At 33.8% G+C, this 26,510-nt stretch overlaps 1 protein-coding gene across 2 annotated transcripts in view; it reads right to left on the bottom strand.

Moving 5' to 3' along the window:
• DPP10 (dipeptidyl peptidase like 10) overlaps positions 1 to 26,510 on the bottom strand; it is a 636,385-nt gene that overhangs the window by 142,127 nt on the left and 467,748 nt on the right. For both annotated transcript variants that reach the window (XM_069473429.1, XM_069473419.1), the window contains 2 exons: positions 6,197 to 6,249; positions 6,015 to 6,096 (listed from right to left, as the gene is read on the bottom strand). In XM_069473429.1, the coding sequence (XP_069329530.1) occupies positions 6,015 to 6,096; positions 6,197 to 6,249 (135 nt within the window). The remainder of the gene's footprint in view (positions 1 to 6,014; positions 6,097 to 6,196; positions 6,250 to 26,510) is intronic.

Here is a 26,510-nt window from a genome sequence, read left to right as displayed (position 1 = left end):
TCTATTTCATAGATAAGAAAATTGAGTCTCATGGGAAATAAGAAACATACCTCAGCCCACCCACCTTTTATTGGGACAGCAATTCTAATCTAAAAAATAATTTAAGATTCTAAACTCTGTTTAAAGATTCTATTAAAGGTTAGGGTTAGGCATACGTAAATCTATAAATGTAATTCACCACATAAATAGAAGCAAAAACAAAAACCATATGATACTCTCATTAGATGCAGAAAAAGAATTTGACAAAATTCAACACCCTTTTATGATAAAAAACGCTTAACAAAATAGGCATTCATGGAACCTACCTAAAAATGATACGAGCCATATATGACAAACCCACAGCCAACATCATACTGAATGGGGAAAAACTGAAAGCACTCCCACTTAGAACTGGAACCAGACAGGGCTGCCCATTGTCTCCATTACTTTTCAACATAGTATTGGAAGTCCTTGCGAGAGCTATCAGGCAAGAGAGCAGAATCAAGGGAGTCCAAATAGGGAAGGAAGAGATCAAACTCTCACTTTTTGCTGATGATATGATGTTATATCTGGAAAACCCCCAGGATTCAACCATGAGACTCCTGGAATTGATTAACGAATACAGCAAAGTCTCAGGCTACAAAATTAATATACACAAATCAGAGGCATTTATATATGCCAATAACAGTCAATCGGAAAACCAAATTAAAGACTCAATACCCTTCAAAATAGCAACAAAGAAAATAAAATATTGGCCGGGCGCGGTGGCTCACGCCTGTAATCCTAGCACTCTGGGAGGCCGAGGTGGGCGGATCGTTTGAGCTCAGGAGTTCGAGACCAGCCTGAGCAAGAGCGAGACCCCACCTCTACTAAAAAAAAAAAAATAGAAAGAAATTATATGGACAGCTAAAAATATATATAGAAAAAATTAGCCGGGCATGGTGGTGCATGCCTGTAGTCCCAGCTACTCGGGAGGCTGAGACAGGAGGATCGCTTGAGCTCAGGAGTTTGAGGTTGCTGTGAGCTAGGCTGACGCCACGGCACTCACTCTAGCCTGGGCAACAGAGTGAGACTCTGTCTCAAAAAAAAAAAAAAAAAAAAAAAAGAAAAGAAAATATCTAGGTATATATCTAACTAAAGAGGTAAAGGACCTCTATAAGGAAAACTATGAAACACTGAGAAAAGAAATAGCAGAACTTGCAAATAGATGGAAAAATATACCATGCTCGTGGATCAGAAGAATCAACATTGTTAAAATGTCTATACTACCCAAAGTGATCTACAGATTCAATGCAATCCCTATTAAATTACCAACATCATTCTTTACAGACATATAGAAAATAATTATACACTTTGTATGGAATCAAAGAAGACCCCGTATAGCAAAAGCAATTTTAAGCAACAAAAACAAAATGGGAGGTATTAATTTGCCTGACCTCAAACAATACTACAAGGCCGTGGTTCTTAAAACAGCCTGGTATTGGCACAAGTGCAGGGACACAGACCAGTGGAACACAACAGAAAATCCAAATATAGAACCATCCTCATATAGTCACCTAATTTTTGACAAAGCGGGAAAGAATATACTCTGGGGACAAGAATCCCTATTCAATAAATGGTGCTGGGAGAATTGGTTAGCCACTTGTAGAAGACTGAAACAGGACCCACAGCTTTCACCTCTCACAAAAATCAAATCACGGTGGATAACAGACTTATACCTTAGGCGTGATACAATCAGAATTCTAGAAGAAAATGTAGGAAAGACTCTTACAGACATTGGCCTAGGCAAAGAATTTATGAAGAAGACCCCCAAGGCAATCACAGCAGCAACAAAAATAAATGAATGGGACATGATTAAATTAAAAAGCTTCTGCACAGCCAAAGAAACAGTCCAGAGAATAAACAGACCACCTACAGAATGGGAAAAAATTTTTGCATACTACACATCAGATAAAGGACTGATAACAAGAATCTATTTAGAACTCAGGAAAATCAGCAAGAAAAAATCAAGCAACCCTATCAAAAAGTGGGCAAAGGACATGAATAGAAATTTTTCAAAAGAAGATATAAGAATGGCTAACAAACATATGAAAAAGTGTTCAACATCTCTAATCATCAGGGGAATTCAAATCAAAACCACAATGAGATATCACTTAACCCCAGTGAGAATGGCCTTTATCAAAAAAACCCAAAACAACACATGTTGGCGTGGGTGTGGAGAGACAGGAACACTCATACACTGCTGGTGGGACTGCAAACTAGTGCAACCCCTGTGGAAAGCATTATGGAGGTATCTTAAACAGATTCAAGTAGACCTGCCATTTGACCCAGCAATCCCATTACTGGGCATATACCCAAAGGAAAAAAGGTCATTCTGTAACAAAGACACATGTACCCGAATGTTTATAGCAGCACAATTCACAATAGCAAAGATGTGGAAACAACCCAAATGCCCATCAATACATGATTGGATTAGTAAGCTGTGGTATATGTATACCATGGAATATTACTCAGCTATAAGGAATGATGAAGATACGACATCTCTATGGTTCTCCTGGAGAGAGTTGGAACCCATTATATTAAGTGAAGTATCCCAAGAATGGAAAAACAAGCATCACATGTACTCACCAGAAAATTGGTTTCCCTGATCATCACCTAAATACAAATCTGGGAACGACACCAATTGGACATCAGACTGAGGTGGGGGGTGGGGGAGGGGATGGGTGTATGCCTACACAATGAGTGCATTGCGCACCGTTTGGGGAGTGGTAACACTTGAAGGTGCTGACTCGGGAAAGGGGGGGTGGGGAAAAAAAATGTGAAATTGTTGTTTTTAACTTGCATTGTTCACTTAATAATTTATCATGAATATTTCCCATATTATTTCATATCATTGTACAAGAAATAATGTATACATTATGAGGACATACTGTATCTAACAAGATATACTGTTAGACTCTTTGATTCTGTAAAATTAAATTGTTATTAATGATAAAAAAAAAGGTTAGGGTTAGGGTTGGGTAATCAGAATTATTAAATATAAATTGGATAAACATATTAATTAAAGTATAAAGAATTTAAATTCACTAAAACGATTTATTTATCATTTTAAAACTCCTTTACTCTTAAAAACTTCATTCAGATTGTATAATGAAAAACTGACAGAACATCAAAGAAAAAAAAATCACATATCTACTACAATTAGTAAGAAAATATGTCCTAGAAACATATTTATTAACATCTATCTAATAGGCCCATATGGAACACTGTACCTGTCATGTAAAAATACATAAAATTTTTCATCCACATGAAAAATATTTTTAAAAATCCTACTATGCCATGAAGCAAGCCTGGTCAATTTCAAAGTCAATATTATAAGGCCTATTTCTGAAATTTACAAATAAGTTTTAAAATCAATTTCATATTTTTTTAAATTTAAAAACAAACATCAAAATAATTCACTTGAAATAAGATATCACAATGGAAATTAAAAATATTAAAATTAAGCTCTATTACAAATATTACTATAGTACCAAACCTGGGTAATGATTTAAGCAGAATTTAGAAAGAATTCTATAGTTTTCAGTGTACACATCAGAAAAGAAAAAAATCAAAATAGAAAGAATCAAATAAATTAAAATGTTGGCATACTGAGAAGACAAATATAAAATTTATGAATATTAACCAACAATGAATAGGAGAAAAGGAAAGTAGTCATAAATTATATCAGGAATGAAGAAAAAATATAACAACAAATGTAAAAATTAAAAGGATAATAAAAGAATGTAATAAAATTTGCTAACAATTAAACTTAGGTGAAGTAGATTTTTAGAAATATGTTACCAAAACTAACTAAAAAATAATTGTATAATTTAATCCTATAAACCATAATACAATCAGTTATTTAAAGCCTTCTCACAAAAACAAAACAAAACAGAAAACTACCATACATAAATACATTCATAGGTTAATCCAGGAGGATTTAAACAAATTTAATCTATGCAGAAATGTAGTCACCATGTATTTCAAAATCAATGGATTGCTTCAATTTTTTTTTTTTTTTGTATAACTGGGGTTTCATTTCTTTAAAAATTTAAATTATTGTGTAATTAATTGTATTTTTCCTTCTGATAAATTAAAACATATAAATAAAAAAAAGAAATTATAAAAATTGGAATGTAAGAGCAATATGTCATTAAGAAATAATATGATAGTTTACATAGAAATATTTGGAATGTATAGTTATGTGTGTCAAGGTTGATATATACAAAATCAATAAATAATTTTAGTATCTTTCTATTCATCAGTAATGAACAGTATTTTTAATATAAGAAATGCAAGCATTTAAGAAAACAACCAAGATTATAAGGTTCCAATCTCTAAGTAGAAAATTATAAAAGTTGCCCGAGAAATTCAAAAGTCCCAAATAACTAAATATATATAAAATGTTCATAGATATGAAGATTTAGTATCATTAAGATGTTAATTTCCCAAAATTGGCATACGGATTCAATTTGCCGATTTAAATTCCAAAGGTGGGCATATAACTTGAAAGTCAATTCTCACATTCATATGAAAAGCTAAAATATCAAAGAGGCAAAGTTTATCTGAAAATGAAAAACATAGCATATGAAATGGCTTTTTCGGATATTAAGGCTTATTTTAGTTAAGACACTGTAGTCTTAGGACATGGCCAGACAAACCAGTTGAAAAAAAATAGAGCTAAAAGAAGACTCATAAATATATGGAACGTAGCACTGTAGATGAGTAGTTAAAAGATGAAGTGTCAATAAAGGGTGTCATGACAAGACAATTGTCTGCCACATATATAAAAATGGATAGTAATTTAACACTACACCATAAAAGCAATTTCAAGTGGATCAAGAACTTCAACATGGAGGACCCACTTGAAAAATTCTAGAGGAATGTAACTGACACAAAAACGTATTATTTCATTTTAAGGATTTCTTAAATAACAAAACGTACAAACCGTGTATTTGATAAATCAGACTACATCTATTTAAAAATTCTGTTTGTAGAAAGGGAACCAGAAAGAGAATTAAAGTCAAACCAAAAACTGGATAAAGATAGACCCAATAATGTACTAATATTCAGAATGTATAAGAAACTCTTTTAAATTACAAAAGGACAAAAATGAGAATGGGTAAAATACATTTAGTAGATATTTCATATATGAGGGAACAGAAATAGCCAGTATATGAAAAGTGGCTCTCGCTCACTAGAATTCAAGGGAAGAGTAAATGTTAATAAAGCCACAATAAAATATCATTTCATACCAATCATCATATGGGTGATGATTTAAAAGTGTGGAAAATCTAGGTGTTGGTAAGGATATGGAACCAAAGGGACTCTCTCATTGTTGCTGGTAGGTATATAAACACTTAAGATATGATTTAGAAATCAATTTGGTGATGCTTAGTATTAATATATTTGAGCATACACATGCCACATGAGCAAGCAGTAGTATTTCTCGAGTAGTATTCCGTCAAGAAAGTCTTTATGTGGTTACCATGAGATGTATCCAAGAATATAATTTTGCTTAAACTGCTTTCATTCATCAATAATTATCTTTTTGAATTTCTGATATCAAAATATAATTGATAAACTTTCCCCACTTAAGAGAATACTAAATAATTCTAAGATTTTTACCCTGAACAATCCTTTAAGAATAAACAATCTCTTTTTTGAGTTTTACATGGAAATTGATAATATCATGTAGTGGACATTGCACAGAACTATGCCCTGGTAACTGTTGATCTCTTGTAGATTTCATTATTAACTAGTAGTTTAATCATACATTACTTGACAAAATCTTTTTCTTTTTAAGTAATCAGTAAAATTATACTAGCATCATTTGATATGTTCTTAAGTTAGAATACTAAGTAAAAGATATAACGGAAATTAGAAAAACATCAAGTGTAAGAGAAAACTTTTTCCAAGGAAATGGTTTCTGTAAACATTTTCCATAGGACTGTGGTTGGCAGTGTGTGGTGCATAGCAATGCCTGTGCTTACCAGCTGCTGCCCCTGGACACCCCAGGCTGCGTACTGCAAGACGGAGTCCTCTACTTCTGGAGGATTTAACTCCCAAACTTCCCTTAAAAAAATGTAAATATTTTTACATGAACAAATTGACATCTACACCAATAATTTAGTCAGATAATTGCTCATGAAAACCAGAAAATCAAATAACTTACCTAGTATGTATATTGTAAATCACATATGAGGCAGTATACGAATAATGAAAAATCTGAAATTTAAAAAAAAGAAGCATTATCAACCATAGCCCTATCTTAATGCCTGTATATAGGTCTGTGTGAGTGTATATATCATATATATACATGATAAAACCCAGGAAATTCAGGAATTGGTGTAAGGAGAAATCAAAATGTGAAATATTGCAGTTCAGGAGTTTATTACCTCCTTGTGCCTTATTGCAATAATCTCCTAAAGCTTTTTCCTACCATCAATCCCATCCCGTATTTAATCCACTCTACCCTTAGTATAATTGTGATTATATCACCTTTTTGTTCAAAATTTTCAGTGACTTACCATTGCCTATAAAATAAAGTTCAATTCTAGAAGAAAATGTAGGAAAACTCTTCTAAACATAGGCCTAGGCAAAGAATTTATGACTACGACTCTAAGGTAACTGCAGCAACAACAAAAATAAATAAATGGGGCTTGATTAAATTAAAAGATTCTGTACAGCGAAGGAAATAATCAACACAGCAAATGCACAACCTACAGAATAGGAGAAAATATTCACAAAATACATATCCAATTAAGGGCTCATATTCAGAATCTATAAAGAACTCAAACAAATCAGCAAGAAAAAACAAACCACCCCATTCAAAAGTGAGCAAAAGACATGAACAGAAGTTTTATAAAAGGAGATAGACAAACGGCCAACAAATATATCAAAAATGCTCTACCTTGCTAATCATCAGGGAAATGGAAATTAAAACCACAATGAAATATCACTTTACCACTGTCAGAATGGCCATCATTGAAAAGTCAAAAAACAATACATGCTGTCATGGCTACAGAGAGAAAGACAGATTTATTTAGTGTGTACTGTTGGTGGGACTGCAAAATAGTGCAACCTCTATGGAAAACAGTATGGAGATTCCTCAAAGAAATAAATGTAGATATACCATTCAACCTAGCAATCCCACTACTGGGTATCTACCCAAAGGATATGAAGTCATTTTCTCAAAAAGACACCTGTACTCGAATGTTTATTGCAGCACAATTCCCAATCTCAACGATGGTGAATCAACCTAAGTGCCCATCAATTCATGAGTGGATTAATAAAATGTGGTATATATATACCATGGAATACTACCCATCCATAAAAAGGAATGAAATAATATCTATTCCAGCAATTTGGATGGAACTGGAGACCATAATCCTAAGTAAAGGAAATGGAAAAACAAACATCACATGTTCTCACTAATAAGTGAGAGCTAATCAATGGGCACACATGGGAGATGTAACGGTCATTGAAAATCAAGAAGGGGGTGGGGAGTGGAAGGAGCCGTAAAAACCTACCTATCAGGTACAATGAGCACTATCTGGGTGATGGACACACTAATGGCCCTGACTTAAACATTAAAAAAGCTATCCATGTAACAAAAACATTTGTACCCCCTTAATATTTTGAAATTTAAGAAAAAGTTACACACATACAAGTTCAAATGGCTTCATCTGATGTTCAGGATTCTGGTGTTTGGGCTTCTACATGTTTTTCCACACCTATCACCTACCACCTCACTTTACCTAATCTATATGTCAAATTAGATGAATTTTGACCGTGTTTTCAGAACTTCTGATGCTTTTTTTATTTTCAATGGCATGCTACCTTAACTGAGCCACGCTTGAAGCTCTGACCCGGGGCGGGGGGGCATAGGCAATATACATAACCTAAACTTTTGTACCCCCATGATAAACTGAAATAAAAAAAAAAGAATTTTCCCTTCTTCTAATACAGCCCCTTTAAGGGGTGCATATTGCTCTCCCCAGTTGAAATCCTTCTCTCTCACAGTGTACAGTAGACCCAGGACAGTTCTCACTCTGCAGTGCAAATTGTGTAAATGTTTTGTGTACATCTACCTTTCCCACTGCAAGGCTGTCATGTCCGGTGTCTATCACTTTGCATCCTCTGCATTACCTGGCACAGCGTCTTGTTCACATGGAACATTCGATAGGTGTTTGTTGAGTAATGATTCTGATGGGGAAAAAATCATGCACGCTGAAGTGTTTGTTAGTGAAGACAAAGTGGGATAACACTCCCCTGCCCTTCACAGTAATGGTTGAACATAGTGTATTAAATAGTTGGATGCAAGTGTGTAATTTCAAGAGATTTTAGTACTATCCCTGAAAAACCCTGTTTCTTTTTTAAGGCCATCTTCCCAAAGATCACAGAACCCATGGCAGAAGGACATTAAGTTTCAAATTAGGACCGTAGTGCATAATATAAAAATATCTCTATATTTTGGTTCTTACTAACTAGAGATGATGAAATAGCAGAATACATGAGGAAATGTAATGAGGAATAAATGAGGAATAAATGAGAAAACTTGCAATAGATGGGTTAGAAAAAGAGATGATGAGTATATTTTAGAGAAAATTATTTTTCTCCAAGCTATGTGAATCTAGTGAAGAAAATTGTTCTTTAGCTAGCTATATTATTATTTCCAGAATTTACAGAACTTATATTGATACTTTCATTTTTCAGTATACAATTGTAAAAGCTTCTTTTATTCTTGTAGTAGAGGTACCATTGCACAAATATTACAATACTGCCAATTAAAACTCCCTAGAAGTCAAATTGTTATTTCTTCTCATTGCAATAATAGTATCAATTAAACATGATTAGCCACATATTTGGCAAAGAAGTGCTAGTGTTCTCTCTTTGCATTGAAATTGCAAACCTTCCCCTATTTGTTAAAGTATTATATTTTACAATGAAGCTTTAGTTCTCCCATTTCTTTTGGAATAACTATTAAATCTGAGATTGCCTTCACTATAGGATTGCAGAAGGAAAAATAATTTTTTCTGGTGTCTATTTTGACATTTATGTTGTATTCTATAAAACTCCGTATTTGCCTACAAATTTTAAATCTTAAATTTACTACTATAGCTTACAAAGCGAAGAGAAGTATGACCACCTCTGTCAACATTTTTTCTGTCTCAAAAAGTTCTGTTGCCAAAGGAAACTGCCAAGTGAGCACTTGGTCTTTAAAGCAGACAAATATGTCAATGATGTTATGAATAAAAAAAGATTATTTATCTCATCTGTGCATCACCTAACACACTGCAATTGATGTCTAGGCTCCCATCCAGCTTGAGAGAAAGTGTTGCTGGGCATTATCATTTTAGGCAAAACAGGCCACCAAAACAATCGCTGAGACAAAACGGGTATAAATATTGAATGTTGGTCTATTTCTGTATTTGTTGTAGAGGTTGCTGGCTCTTCTCTACTTGCAAATTCAGACTTATATATCCTCCAAATGGTGTGAATTAGAGAAGGGGATATATCAATCCACTTCCTGCTCTGTACTTCTTAGCCTGATAAGATTTGCTTCTCTCAGTAGGTGTGTTGAGATGGAAGATTAAGATAAAGAAGTTAGCCCTGACTTGTCTGCAAACTCATAGTAGGTTGAAGTAACAAATTATAGGGTTTTGGTCTCATCTATATGTGTCCTACAAAGCCAGAGTTTGCCATCTACAGATAATGAGAACCTAGCCCTTTACTCCCAGCTTACTGCTCTTTCCTCTAAATGCGCTGTCTTTTGATGCATGTGTGTGTTCCCAGATCTCAAATACTTCTTGTTTTGTAACTTTATAATTAAGATAGCATTCTGTGCCCAAAGGTGGTAGGGGGGAGGAGAGGATGGATAAATTCACTCCTGACAAGTGCTGTCTCAGGGATGGGCACACTTGTAGCTTTGACTCAGGTGGTGCAAAAGCAATTTATGTGACCAAAAAGTATGTACCCCCCTAATATTTTGAAATTAAAAAAAAAAAAAAACAAAAAAAACAACAGTATGGGGTGGCAGGGGATGGGATTGGGCAGGATCTTGAACAGGGTTGAAAAAAGCTGGGTTTTTTTTTTTTTCATTTTCTCTTTATTTTTTTCTTGATAGATTGTTGGAGAAATTTTAAAAGGGGGATTTTCAATAAGAATTGGATTTAGCTTTACCGAACATCTGTGTTAAAGCATCCTGGTCTAAATTCACTCTGCTAATCTGCATCTCTCTCTCTTTCCTTGGATAGCATTTCCATTCTTTTTCACCATTCCTCATTTTCTTTTATCTTAGACTCCCCTTCTGTATTGGCTAGGTAGGTCTTATTTCATGATGAGGGGGTATCATTGAAGTTACTTAAGGTTAAGAAAAGTATTCCTGTTTCCTGTAATGACTGGCTGCTGCATAATGAGAGCCAAACTGAGCATCTGATGAGATCCTTGGGGACAAACACATTTATAGTCAAAAACTGCCTATTCATCCCATCTCTGCAAATAATGTTCCATTGCTTGGTGCAGAGTGTGATTAGTCATGGGAAAGGCAGTGGTGGTGGGTAGAATTGGGATATACTATATGAAAACTTGATCAAAAGTTATTTCTGCAAGCTGGCCTTGAGATGTCCAATCATTCAATTCCATGATACCAAAAGGTATAGAAGGATCAGAAAGCATCAAAAGATCATGCAATCCGATCTCTGCATCATCTCTACATTACATTGTAAATTCCAACAGAAGTTGATTACTAAGAGTAGTATAGCCAATTCTCATTATTTGCCATTGTTTTTATCTATATTGTCTTCTCAAGCACTGTAGCAAATACTGAACCATTGCTCCTAGGAGAAATACAAGATTAGATTCCATGATGCCTCTGATCACAACATTTTCATCAATCAATCAATGTATAACCTCATTTCATGTGTGTTTCTGTTTAAAGACACCTTATTTGATATATATTGTTGATTCATTAACATTAAACTCATGGCTAGCAACACTATAACTCACGCTTAAATGAGCTTCTCTAATACATTTTTTCTCCATAAGACACATCACAGCCTCCTTGCACTAAGGAACACAAGACAAAAGCTTCAGCACTATGCTTGGGGGTGGGGGTGAGTGATGGGGAGTGATTTTAAATAGGAAAATCACAAACAAAAAGCACAAAGATATGAAAAATATGGCATTAAATAGACCATGAAAAGGACAATTGTTTACAGTTTAAGAGCTGAAACAAGAAGGCACAGTGTCACCTTGTTTAAACTCAGCTGGGGAAATGTACATCAAGCAACTCAGTTATTCTGCTGCTCTGTGCATGTCTACAAATGACTAGGAAGGGCCAGCAGTAGATTTTGGGGGTACAGGTAAATTTTAGTGAATAGGTGAATTTGCATATAAGGAATCCACAGATAATGATCTACTGTACCAATTATAGTATATAAGCATAGCATGAGGCATTACTGGGAGAAAGAAAAAACAGACATATTTAGCACCTGCCAGAACTTGAACATAAGAAAAGTACAGAACTTATCCAAATGGTGTCATTCATGTTCTATAAATAAAAATTAACTATATCCATGCATTTGACAAATGTCTCTTAAGCAACCGTCTTTGATATACGCACTACATTATTATTTTTTTTAAAAAGATTACAATAAAAATTATTTTAAAATAAGATAAAATACAAAACAGTATCAGTTGATAATTTTTATTTACTCTTATATGTTGTTTTTCAGTTTATAAATGACTATTGAATAGTAATTACATGTAAGCTCATAATTTAGCTACCTTGCCAAATGCAGAGGCCATAATAAATGTGATGCCTGTCCCCAAGGCAGTTATGATCCAGTCGAGGTGACAAGGCTAAGAAACCTTACATTAGTATAGAGCATTCTGTTGTAGGTCATGGTTAAATTAGGACTTGCATAATGTAAGCTTATATGCTTTCCAAGAAGTAATTAATCTTTTTGGTTTTAAGACTGCATCATAGAGAAGATAATAGTCTACTTAGGCATTGAAGTGATTAATATAGTTGAGAAAAATGCAGATAGTGTATAAACTTAAGGTAGTCTTACACATAATAACTCTTGAATTGAACATTCACTTCATCCCAGACTCTGTTGAGTGCTTTGCATATATTATACAATTTAATATTTAAATCTATCTCAAGAAGTAAATATTATCATTCATAATTCATATGATAGGCTATGCAAAATTTACTCTTAAAACTTTAAGTAGAAAACAGAGCCACAGTCTGAGCTCAGGTCTGTCTGGTTACAATGCACTTTGTAATTTAATCTCTCTGCACAGTCTTTCAGGGAGATAGTATATGAAGCACAACTCCTGCTTTGCCAAAGATTCATTTCCAAAATACAAATTAAGCCACTATTCAAAAATGTATTGACAGGAATATACTTGAATTAATTGTGATTGCCAGAGTTAAGAGAAATTTCATTTTGGAAAGATGATCTAATACATCAAATTAAAAATGTAAATCCCCTTCTCCTTTAACAGTGTTTCACATTTTTCTCTTAGAATATCACTTATTACTTAAGATATCTATGAGGATTCATGTCAAGGAAAGTTACACGTATAAGAAAAAAGAACAGGGTACTTTAGTAATTTATGTTTGAACCAGAGGTTTATATCTCTGGATACCAAAGCTTTTTCTGCACTGCAGTTAAACAGTTGAATTGATATAAATATTAATAGCATTAATTTTCATGGCCTGGAGAATATTTAAAATAGGATTATGGATTTGCCATTGATTCAAACAAGAAAACTGAACTGTGAGGAAGCAAGCCTCTGAGTAAATAGCATTTATAAAAGAATGCCAATGAGAGGAAAGACAATACAGGCAAAAAAGGGTTTATTTCTCTTGGAAGTCAGTAGTACCATGATGCCTAGTTTACTCTAGGATAGTGAGATATCTTTTAAGATGAGTAAGTGGTGGCTCTGTCATCTAAAAAGTTTTATGTTCGTCATGTGATTAAGGGCTAGTGCTATGAGGTTGGAGACTCTAGTTTTGTAAATACAATTCACAAAATTGCAAACTGCAGCTCTGCAAAAATCTTTTTAAAACACTGCACTTTAAAAACAAAAGCTTTGTGAACATTGAACAACAAGTAATGATTGAAAATGAATATAAATATGGGAGATAATTAAAAGTATAATTAATACTTATCAGTAATTTAAACTGCCTTCAAAAGTTTTCTCAGTGCTCTCTATAACCTTATAAGATATAATCCATTCAAGATACACAAGTAGTAAAACCTGAATAGGAGCCAAGATCTTCCTGATTCCAAAATCCATGTCCTTTCTACTGCAATAAAGAAAGAAAAATACAAGCATTGTTTTGCTAGGATACAACACAGAGGAACCATGTAGCATTCTTCAACTGCATCATTTTAGTAAGTGCCAGACATAGTAAAATACTCCAGGTGGTGAAACTAAAATTAATGCTGATGAAGAAGATAAAGTTTAGGTGTTGCTTTAAAAATTTTTTTTTTTTAAATAGACTTTATTCAGAGCAGTTTTAGGTTCACAGAAAAATGGAGTGGAAGTCACAGAGTTCTCATATGCCTCCTGCCCTCACACATGCCCAGCCTCTCCACTATCAACATCCCTCACTAGAGTGATACATTAGTTACAGTCAATTAACCTGCATCAGCACAGCATTATAACACCCAAAGTTCATAGTTTAGATTAGGGTTCATTCTTGAAGTTGTATATTCTGTGGGTTTTGATGAATATATAAATATATTCACTGCCCTAAAAACTCTCTGTGCTCCACCAATTTATCCCTTCTTCCATCCTAATCCATGCAAACACTGATCCTTTTACTTTATCATACAATATATAGACTTTACAGATTGGCTTCTTTCAATTGGTAATATGCACTTAAGTTTCTTCCGGGTCTTTTCATGGCTTAACAGTTCATATTTTTTTCTCTGAATAATATTCCATTTCTGTTGACTCACTTATTTCACTTAACATAATGACCTCTAGGCTCATTACTTTGACACAAATGACAGAATCTCATTCTTTTTTATGGCTGAATAGTATTCCATTATATATATGTGTGTGTGTGTGTGTGTGTGTGTGTGTGTGTATCTCACTAATAATGTAGGACTATTCTGGCCAGAATATAATCCAACTGGCCTACATATTAATAGTAGCAAGTACAGAAGACTGTACTTCACTATAAAAAAAGGAGATCTTTGAGCAGAATAAATCATTTCCTGATATATTCCCTGTTAGATAAATAAACTGATCATATTATGATCAAATCTTTTTTAAATTGCTCTTAAAATCTAGTTCATGAGATGTTGTTTATGATGCAAAATTTCATTTCAAAGATGCTCTATAGTATCAATTTTTTTTCAATGATTCATATTTAACATGTAACTACCATCATAATATACGCTAATTAAACTAACAACCTCATTGATGATGTTTTTCTTTGTCTTAAAATATTTTCATATACCATATTTTTCTTCATTAATTAATACTAATGAGCAACTTACACATCATTTGACATTAAATTATTTCCTACTTGCTATCATTTGAAAATATTTGGTTTGAAAACCTAAATAGCACATAAAGATCAATTACTGACAATGGTACAAGTAGGTTTTCAATTTACACTGAAATAAATTTAGACATAGCCTCACTATTTATAAACTATTTTTCTCTCTCTCTTATCCAAGAAGAAATAAACATATTGCAATAGAACAGAATGAGAGATAAACTCTTAATCTTATTTCTGTGTAGTGTTGGAACTAGAAAGGAAAGGATGAAAATTGCTGTTTTAACACACAGATATTTACAGGCTCTCATTAACTGATCTAAAATGACTTAGGAAAATGGTCATTTCATTCTTTGGCAGCTTTGGTGAAAAGGTCCTTTCTTCATTTCAATGGGATCTGTCCTAGCTTGTGTTTTCTTGAATAGGTTACTAAAAAAAAAAAAAAAAAAAAAAAAAACAACTTAATTGACTCATCAAGGAAATGGAGAAAGCAATACATATCCAACTATTTTGTTATAAGGATTAAAGGACAAAATTATATGGAAATTGTTTAGTTATTACCTGAGGCTAGGGACAAGAGAGTGCAAACAGAAAAGCTCACATCTATTTCAACTGCGACTTGTTTATTTCTTCAATAAAAGTCTTGCTAACATGCAGGAAAAAAAAATATTTAAAAGGATTTGCATGAATTTTGTATTTGTAACTTTTCACACTATACTCCCATATATTATTAATATACACCTGTGTTGAAATATTTTTAAAATACTAGAGAAATTGTAATAGATATAATTTTCAAGAATGTATAATAATGTGTGTATTTAACTATTAATAGCTATTTAGGTTGTTCATATTTACCATACAGTATACAAAATTCTGAGATTATTTTCTTTGTATATTTACACATATCCTTAGAACATATTCTCAGAATTAAAATTTGTAAATAAGAAGATATGCATATTTTACATTTTGATTCATATTACCAACTCACTTTTTCAGAAAGGTTAAAAGCAAATCAGACTCCTATGTGATATACAAGCATTTCTCTCTCTCTTTTTCAATGCCAAAATAAAATCATGTTACTACTATGCTAATTTGAATTGTTTGAAAGGCAAAAAAAATCATCATTATTTAGACTTGTAGTTTGATTATGATTAAGCTTGAATATACTGTTACAAGCTTGTAATCCTTTGTATGTCTTCATTTGTGATTTGTCTATCGATGTCTTTTCTTGTATATGCTTTGAATGCCTTGTTTATCCTTTGGGAATTAGTCATCTTTTTATTGTCGATCTCTAAAAACTCTTTTTATATTATTGATTGTAACTTTGTTTTCATGGATGCAATAAACATTTTACCCTATTTAATGTTTGCCTGTTAATCTGTGTGCACTTTCTATAGAAACATTTTAAACCTTTATATGATTATTCTAAAAGTTATCTCCCATTTGGTTTCAAAACTAAGTAGCAAGCCAACAGCAGTTTCACTAGCTGAACATTATAAATTCTCACACTTTATTCTTCTAGAACTTTTAAAATCTGTATTTATTTGATTTAAGGTGTGAAGTTTAAGTCGGGTTTTGTTTTTATTCCCAAAATAACCAAAGAGTTCCTCTATGCAATTTGGTCAATAATTTATCATTTAAAAAATTTTAGTATTATCTTTAAAGTCCATATATAATTTCACTCTTTCTCTTTATTATTTTGGACTTATTTATTTACTTGCCTTTTCATGATTAGAATCAGAATGCATCTTCGAGACACATTTAACATAGAAATGATTAGTACATTTTTGTATATTACTGATATCTATATACTTGAAATCTTCACTATTTAAATTCTTGTCTTAATCTCTTTATAAAATTCTAGTTAAGCTGAGTATAAAATATTGTTAAATAAAAATTTCATTTTTTATTTGCAAACGTTTGAAAACAAGTCATTTTTAAAATATTTAAGAATTTTTGATTGACACATAATTGTACATATTTATGGAGAACAAAGTGATATTTTGACACATGTATATAATGTATAATGACCAAATCTGGGTAATTAGCATATCCATCACCTCAAATATTTATCATTCCTTTGGAACATTCAAAATCTTGTCCTCTAGCTTTTTAAAAATATACATTAAATAATTATTACCTATAGCCACCCTATGTGCTATAGAACATTAGAACTTATTCTTCTTATGTATGTATAATTTCACATCTATTAAACAACATCTTCCTATCCTCCCCTCCCCAGCCCATTCCCAGCCTCAATTAACCACAAATTCTACTCTGAACTTCTATGGGCTCAATTTTTTTAGCTCAGACATATGAATGAGAACATGTGGTATTTATCTTTCTGTGCCTGACTTGTTTCATTTAACATAATACCCTCTAGATTCCTCCATGTTGCTACAAATGACATTATTTCATTCTTTTTTATGGCTAAATAGTATTCCATTGTGTATATATACTACAATTTCTTTATGCATTCATCTGTTGATGGACACTTAAGTTGATTCTGTATCTTGACTATTGTGAATAGTATTCCAATAAATATAGGGGTGCAAATATCTCTTCAATTTACTGATGTCCTTTTCTAACTAGTGGGGTTGCTGGGTAATATTTAGGTTGATGCAAAAGTAATTGTGGTTTTGGACTGTGAATTTTAAATCATTATAACTAGTCTCAAACACATCTTTATGAATCAAAATAGGAGCCATTACAATCAACACACTTTTTGCTAACAAGAAATAAGTTTGTTTATTCCTGTAGCATAAAAATCTATGCTTCAGGATTCGACAAACTCTTGGAAAGCATTTTCTGCATCCTGCTGGTTGTGGAAGCTTTTTCCCTACTGAAAGTTGTTGAGGTGCTTGAAGAAGTAGTAGTTGGTTGGTGAGGTCAGGTGAATATGGCAGATGAGGCAAAACTTCATAGCCCAATGCATTCAACTTTTGAAGCATTGGTTGTGTGACGTGCCCTTTCTGTTGACCAATACCAGCTGAAGGCCTTGCAGGTTTTGGTGCATCTCATCGATTTGCTGAGCATACTTCTCAGATAGAATGGTTTCTCTGGGATTCAGAAAGTTGGAGTGGATCAGACAGCAGACCACCAAACAGTGACCATGATTATTTTTGGTGCAAGTTTGGCTTTGGTAAGTGCTTTGGAGCTTCTTCTCAGTCCAACCACTCAGCTGGTCATCACTGGTTGTCCAATAAAATCCACTTTTCATAGCATGTCACAATCCGATCTAGAAATGGTTTGTTGTTGTTGTATAAAAGGAAAAAAGATGATACTTCAAAACAATGATTTTTTTTTTTTTTATTTTCGGTCATCTCATGAGGCACGCACTTATCGAACTTTTTCACCTTTCCAATTTCCTTCAAATGATGAATGACCATAGAATGGTCCATGTTCAGTTCTTCAGCAACTTCTCCTGTAGTTGTAAGAGGATCACCTTTGATGATTGCTCTCAATTTGTTGTTGCCAACTTCTGATGGCCGAGCGTTGCGCTTCTCATCTTCAAGGCTCTCCTCTCCTCTGAAAAGCTTCTTGAACCACCACTGCAGTGTACATTCATTAGCAGTTCCTGGGCCAAATGAGTTGGTGATGTTGTGAGTTGTCTCCACTGCTTTAAGACCCATTTTGAACTTGAGTAAGAAAATCGCTCGAATTTGCTTTTTGTCTAACATCATTTCCATACTCTAAAATACATATAAAATAAAGAGCAAGTAATAAGTCATTAGCAAAAAAAAAACCATAAAGCATTAAAATGATATATAACATAACCACATTTGTTTAAGAATATATTGCGATGTCAAACAGAAAATTTCAACGATGCTAAAACTGCAATTACTTTTGCACCCACCTAAATAGTAGTCCTATTTTTAGGGTTTTTAAGAAACCTCCATACTGTTTTATTTAATGGCCATACTACTTTACATTCCCATCAACGGTGTATGAGCATTCCCCTTTCTCCATACACTCACCAGCATTTGTCATTTTTTGTTTTTTTGATAGTAGCCATTCTGAGGTGACAAGCGATCTCACTGTGGTTTTGTTCTCCATTTCGCTGATGATTAGTGACATTGAGCATTTTTCCATACACTTTTTGGCCATTTGTATATCTTCTTTTGAGAAATGTTTATTTAGATCCTTAGCCCATTTTAATTGAATATCATTATTATTATTGCTGTTGGGTTCTTTGAGTTTCTTACATATTTTGGATATTAATCTCTTGTCAAATGAATAGTTTAAAAATATTTTCTCCCTTTCTACAGGTTGTCTCTTCACTATGTTGATTTCTTCCTTTGCTGTGCAGAATGTTTTAATTTTGATATAATCTCATTTATCTATTTTTACTTTTATAGCCTGTGCTTTTGAAATCTTACCTATAAAATCTTTGCCTAGACCAATGTTCTAAAGTGTTTTGCTTATATTTTCTTCTAGTAAGTTTATAGTTTTTGGTCTTACATTTAATTCTTTAATCCACTATGAGGTGAATTTTGTATTTGGCAAGAGATAGGGGTCTAGTTTCATTCTTCTGCTTATGGATATCCACTTTTCAGGCATGATATATTGAAGAGTCTATCTTTTTTCGAATGTATGTTCTTGGCACCTTGTTGAAAACCAGCTGCCTGGAAATATGTGGATTTATTTCTGAGTTTTCTGTTCTGTTCCATTGGTCTATGTGTCTGTTTTTTTATACCATTACCACGTTGTTTTGGTTTTTGCTTTGTGATATATTTTAAAGTCAGGTAGTGCAATGCTTCCAGCTTTGTTTGCTCTTTTTTCTCAAAATTGCTTTGGCTATTGGAGATCTTTTCTGATTTTATATGAATTTTTGGATAATATTTTCTATTTTTGTGAATAATGTCACTAGTATTTTGACAGGGATTGCACTGACACTCTAGACTGCTTTTCGTAGTATGGTCATTTTCACAATATTAGTTCTTCCAATTCTTGAATATGAGATGCCTTTCCCTATTTTTGTGTCCTCTATAATTTCTTTCATCACTGTTTTGTAATTTTCATTGTAAAAGTCTTTTACCTATTTGATTAAATTTAGTATATGGAATTTTAATTTTTTTCAGCTATTGCAAATGAAGTTACTTTCTTGATTTCTCTTTCAGCTACTTCACTATTGATATATAGAAACACCACCATTTTTGCACTTTTTTTTTTTTGGATCCTCCAACTTCACTGAATTCATTTATCAAGTCTAACACATTATGGTGAAGTTAAGTTTATCTATATGTAAGAGCATCCCATCTTCCAAGAGGGACAATTTGACTTCTTCTTTTCCAATTTGCTTAATTGATCTGGCTAATTGATCTGATCCAGTACTACGTTGAATAACAGTGGTTAAAGTGTGCATTCTTGTAGTTTTACAGTTGTTAGAGAAAAAGCTTTCAGCTTTTCCTCATTCAATATATTATAATGTATGGCCTTTATTGTGTTGAGGTTTGTTTCTTCTATGTCTTGTTTTTATCATGAAGGGATGTTAAGTTTTATCAACTGCTTTTTCTAAATTTATAAGATGTTATGACCTTTATCTTTTATTCTATTGATGTGATGTATCACATTTATGGATTTTTGTATGTTGAAACATCCTTACATCCCTGGGATAAATCTCACTTGATCATGGTGTATAATCTTTTTGATGTGCTGTTGGATTCGATTTATTAGTATCGTGTTGAGGATTTTTGCATCTATGCTCATCAGGGATATTGGTCTGTAGTTTTCTTTTTTTGTTGTGTTCTCTGGTTTTGGCATCAGGCTAATGCTGGGTTCATAAAATGAATTAGGAAGAATTTCATCTTCTTCAATTTTTTTGAAATAGTTTGGAAAGAACTGGTGTTATTTCTTCTTTAAAAGTTTGTTAGAATTCAACAGTGGAGCCATCCAGTCCTGGGCTTTTCTTTCTTGAAGTCTTTTTACTACTGATTCAATCTCATTATTCATTATCAGTCTGTAGGTTTTCTGTTTTTTCCTGGTTCAATGTTGATAGGTTATATATGTCCAGCATACAGTTAAGTCTTTTTTTTTTTTAAATCCATTTAGCCAGTCTATACCTTTTTATTGGGGAATTTAAACCATTTACATTCAAGTCTGTTATTAATGGGCAATGTGTCCTCTACGTTTTCCAATTTGTTGGCATATAATTGTTAATGATGGTCTCAATAATCCTTTGTATTTCTTTAATATCAATTATAATGTCTCCTTTTTAAAATTTTATTTATTTATTTATTTATTTATTTTTTTGAGACAGAGTCTCACTCTGTTGTCTCGGTTGGAGTGCCATGGCGTCAGCCTAGATCACAGCAACCTCAAACTCTTGGGCTCAAGCCATCCTTCTGCCTCAGCCTCCCGAGTAGCTGGGCTACAGGCACGTGCCACCATGCCTGGCTAATTTTTTCTATATATATTTTTAGTTGTCCAGCTAATTTCTGTCTATTTTTTTTTTTTTTTTTTTTTTTTTTAGTAGAACAGGGTCTCGCTCTTGCTCAGGCTGGTCTCAAACTTCTGAGCTCAAACAATCCACCCACCTCGGCCTCCCAGAGTGCTAGGATTACAGGCATTAGCCACTGTGCCCAGCCCAATGTCTCCTTTTTTGTTCCTGATTTTATTTATTTGGGTTTTTATCTCTTTTTTAATTGGTTGGTCTAGCTAGTGTTTTGTCAACTTTGTTTATATTTTTCAAAACCAATTTTTTATTTTCTTGATCTTTTGTATTTTTTTGTCTTTTTTTTTTTTTTGTCTGTGTTATTTAGGTCTGCTCTCATCTTTATCATTTCTTTCTTTCTACTAATTTTGGATTTGGTTGTTTTTTGTTTTTCTGGTTTCTTAGGTTGTTTATTTTTAAATTTTTGGCTTTTTTGATGTAGGTGTTTATTGCTATAAACTTCCCTCTTAGTACTGGCTTTTGTTATATCACATAGGTTTTGTCATATTTTGTTTTTATTTTTACTTGTTTCAAATTTCATTTCCTTCATAATTTCTCCATAAACCAATTGTTCATTCAGAAGCATATTGTTTATTTTTAATATTTGTAGAGTTTTCATAGTTTCTCCTATTATTTATTTCCAGTTTTATTACATTTTAGATTGAAAAGATAATTGATACAATTTTGATTTTTAAAAATTGTTGAGATTTGTTTTATGGCCTAACATACTGTTTATCCAGGAGAATGTTCTACATGTTGCTAAGAAGAATGTATATTCTGCAACTGTTAGATAAAATGTTCTGTAAATAGCTGTTAGGTCAATTTGGTCTAGAGTGCAGTTTAAGTTTGAGGTTTCTTTGTTGATTTTCTTTCTAGATGCTCTCTCCAGTGCTAAAAGTGGTATGCTAAAGTCCCCAGCTGTTAATATTAATTTATTGGAATCTATCCCTCCTTATCTCTAATAATATTTGCTGCATATATCTAGGTTCTCTGGCATTGGGTTCATATATTTTTTTAAATTATTATATCCTCTTACTGTATTGATCCTTTTATCATTGTAAAACCACCATTTTTGGTCTTTTTGTATAATATTTGATTTAAACTCTATTTCTAACTGTAGCCATTCCTGCTCACTTTTGGTTTCCATTTACATGGAATATCTTTTTCCAACTCTTCACTTTCAATCTATGTGTGTTTTTACAGAAGTGAGTCCCTTCTTGGCAGCATACAGTTAGGTGTTTTTTTTTTTTTTTTTTTTTTTTTTTTTTCCCATTCAGCCAGTCTATATCTTTTTATTGGGGAATTTAAACGATTTACATTCAAGTCTGTTATTAATGGGCAAGGGCTTATTCCCATCATTTGCTTCATTGTTTCTGATTATTTTGCAAATTCTTTTTTTCCTTTCTTCTTCTTATTGTTTATGTTTTCAGCTTGGTGGTTTTCTACAGTGATAAAGTTTAATTTATTTTTCTTTCTCATTTGTGTATTTGCTCTACCAGTGAGTTTTATACTTTCACATATTTTTATAATGGTGGAGATTTTCCTCTCATTTCCAGATGGAGGATTCCCTCAAGAATTCCTGTAGTGACAATCTAGTAATGATAAATTCTCTGTTTTTGTTTCTCTGAGAAAGACATAACATTTTCCTTCATTTTTGAAAGATAGCTTTGCTTTGCAGGGTGTATTATCCTTGGGTGATTGGATTTTTTTTTCTTTCTGCAATATATATTCTCTTGGCTTATAAGGTTTCTGCTAAAAATTTACTACTTTTCTAATGGGGATTCCCTTATGTATAACTTAATGTGTTTCTCTTGATGTTTCTAGAATTTTCTCTTTGTCTTTGACTTTTGACAGCCTGAGTATAATGTTCCTCAGATAGGGTCTTTATTGATTTAATCTGTTTGGGAATGTTTGAGCTTCTTGTATCTGTGTACTCACATCTGTCCCAAGACTTGGGAATTTTTCAGCTATCATTTCATTAAATACATTTTCAATGTCTTTTCCCATCTCTTCTCAATCTCAAACTCCCATAATGCAAATATTGCTTTTCTTAATGATGTTCTACATATCCCCTACGCATGTTCCATTCATCTTTTTCTTGCTCTTTCTTATTTATTTATTTATTTAGTCTCACTGTTTTATCCTAAAAGACCTGTCTTCAAGTTCAGAAATTCTTTCTTCTGCTTGATTTAGTCTACTGTTAAAGATTTCAGTTGTATTTTTATTTTATTCATTGAATTCCTTAGTTCCAAGAATTCTCTTTGGTTCTTTTTTATGATGTTTGTGAATTTATCATTCAGATGAGGAATTGTTTCCCTAATTTTGTTGAATTGTCTGTGTTTTCTTACAATTCACTGAGTTTCCTAAAGATCACTATTTTGAATTCCTTTACAGGCATTCCACAGATTTCATTTTTTCTAGGGTCTGTGACTGGAGAATTATTGTGTTCCTTTGGATGTGTTATGTTTCCTTGCTTGTTCATGTTTCTTATGTCCCTATGTTGATACCTGCATATCTGGTGAAATAGTCTCTGCTTTCATTTTGTCGAGTATCTTTTGAAGGGAAAGATTTTTTTCCTTTAGATGTGGCCTATAATGTTGGTTGAGTAGAGCACTTTGGCTTTGGTTTCTGGGTGAGCACAGTAGTGCAGTCTCTATATAATTTATTTGGCTATATTCAATGTCAGACTTGTTTGCAAGTGCTTCAGTGTCCAGGCTGCAGTTATTTGTAGAGGCTGCATCGTGACTTTGATGGGGGGCAGGAACGCCAAGCAGACTGCTCTTCAGAGCCTGGGGGGAATGCACAGATACACAGAGGCCCTGATGCTGGGTAGAGTGTTGCTGTTACCATTGGCATCAGCATGCCCTAAAGAGGCAACTCTCAGGCTCTGGAGAGTGAACATATTGGCTCTCTCTGTCCTGTGGGAATCTTCCCTGCTGTGCTGAACCATATGTATCCCAGGCTATAGGGCCCATTGTGGACTTGGATGCTGTGGTCATGGCTGTACTGCTGGCTTCTGCTGGTGCTGCAATGCTACATCCCTCTAGGTGGATGTGGGGGATATTGGCAGGGCCTCAGGGATGTAGAGATGCAGAGGCTATTGGTCCCCAGGGTAGGATGTATTCTGGTGTTGGCTCTTCTCTTAAAACGATGTTGTGCTGCAGCATCCTGGGTCCCAAGGAGTGGAGAGGATCCAGTATGAATTTCCTTTCTGGAGCAATGCATCCTCATAGACCCCTGGCAGCTCCCTCTACTGGGCAGAGGGCCTTCAAGGGCTGAGATGCTCTCCTATAGGTAGAATTGCAGGCATCTGTGATTATAATGTGAACTGCCATGAAACTTGCCTGTCCTCAGTGGTGAGGAGTCCCTCTTGGCTCCAAGCAGAAGCTGGATGGGTGCTTCACTTCCCTCTCTGGGCTGCCATCTTGAGATTTCACACCTCAAAGGATGTTCATCATGTCCTCGCTCAATTTTGGTGTCCTTTCTTAGACATACTATGTGACTTGCAGTTATCTATTTGTTATCGTGGTCTTTCTCTGTGGAGGGGGTAAGTGCTGGGGGCTACTCTAGTCAACCATCAAGATAATGTTTTTCTGAGTCATTCTTTAAAAACGTACATTTTTATTGATCACAAATATCATTTACTTGTTTATGTTTTTAGTTAATATATTTGATCATCATATTAATCTAAGTCTGTAGTATAATGTAATAATGAGGTTTAGGGGTTGGGTGTTGCTACGGCTTGGATATTTCCCCCCACAAAGCTCATGTTGAAATTTGACCCCAATGTTGGAGGTGGGGCCTGGTGAGAAGTATTTGTGTCATGGGGGTGAATCCTCATGAATGGTTTGGCACTATTCTCTTGATAATAAGCAAATTCTCATTCTATTAGTTCCCTTGGGATGTGATTGTTTAAAAGAGCCTGGCACCTCCCTCCTCTCTCTCTCTCTCTCTCTCTCTCTCTCGCCATGTGCTTCCTCTCTTGCCATGTGATCTGCACTTATTGGCTCCCCTTTATCTTCCACCATGAGTAGATGCTTCCTGAAGTCCTCATCAGAAGCAGATGTTAATGCCATGTGCCTTGTACAGCCTGTAGAACTGTGAGCCAAATTAACCTCTTTAAAAAAAATTACCCAGGCTTAGGTATTCCTTTATAGCAACACAAATGGACTAAAACAGGGGTTAAAATATATCTGTACATTGTGTGTCTGGCTCAGCATTTACTATGCAAACTTGGACAAGTGACTTAACTTTGTTTGCCTCGATTGCTAGGCAATGATGTCATCTTCAAAGAAAATCAATGTTTTCCTTTTAAAAGATGGGAAGTTGTTGGAGGAGTTAATAAAGAACTCTTGGCAGGAAAAAAAGGTTGCAGGTTAAAAATATTTGACAATAACTAACCTTGGGATAAAAATATAGGCACACATCTATAAAGATTAATGTGTTCTTTATGTGCTGCTTATGAAAAATGACCTGAATACTAAGGTGATGATAAAGATTTGTTGTTCAACAAGGAATGGAACTCTGGAGACAGAGCTTTACAGAGCAATTACTCTAATGGTGACATTAATATCTGAAGAAAGTTGTTTTCTCCCATAGCAAAGGTACCACTCTACTGATTTTCAACATAAAAATCCCTCTGACCTCTATTTGTAAGGTCCCCGATGGCATGAAACTCAAATATGTAAGGAAATTGACTTTCAATCTCAATTGCTTCATGTATATTCAACTGGACTGGCACATGGCCTGCACTTACCTCGTTATTACTAGAAGCAGAATGTTCTTGAAGGGACCAAATCTTCAACCCTGAAGCCCAACTAAATCAACTGAGCCTTGAAAATGCCATACACGTCAATCAGAAACCATCAGTCAAAGCAGGCACCAGAACCTGACGTTCAAGAATAGATCTTCATCCCTCTTAGAAAATCTACATGTCACAAATATATAACTACTTGCAGTGGGGAGAGAGTACATATGATTTATAGCAAAAATCAGACAATCAAGGGAAAATTGTAAAAAAAAAAAAAATGTGGATCTCTTTTATTTACTTCTGTGCTCACTTCTGCTTCATTCCAGAAACCATGTTACACCCTGCCTGATTAGTGTTTTATGACTCCAAGTTTTCCTTCCTCTTCTTTGTCAAAGTGTACTCTGATGTTCTCCAAATTTTCTGAATCATAAAAGTCATTAGAAGCACTTTATAACTATGTGAATTCCTGGAGTAACATAAGAAAGACCCTGAAATCTGCATTTTACTGGGCACCTCAGGCCAACCTTATTGTCAGAAAGATTTGGGACATGCACTTCTGTTCCATCAAAATTCCCACTGTTAAGAGCTAAAGTGATTGAACAGAAAAATTGGGGGCTGGAGAAGTCTGATACATGAGAAAAGAACTTCAGAGTCAATGTTCTCCAATGTGAAATTAATCTTCCCTTTTCAGTTTGGACTACAGTAAGGTAGTTATTCTCAGCAGATATAGTTTCTAAAATCTCTTTCCAATGCTGTACCATGATTAGAAGCCAGAA

This window comes from Eulemur rufifrons, chromosome 1, assembly GCF_041146395.1.
Source record: "Eulemur rufifrons isolate Redbay chromosome 1, OSU_ERuf_1, whole genome shotgun sequence".
Lineage (NCBI taxonomy): Eukaryota > Metazoa > Chordata > Mammalia > Primates > Lemuridae > Eulemur > Eulemur rufifrons.
Note: the sequence above shows the minus strand (reverse complement) of the source record. Positions and strands in the feature narration are given on the sequence as shown.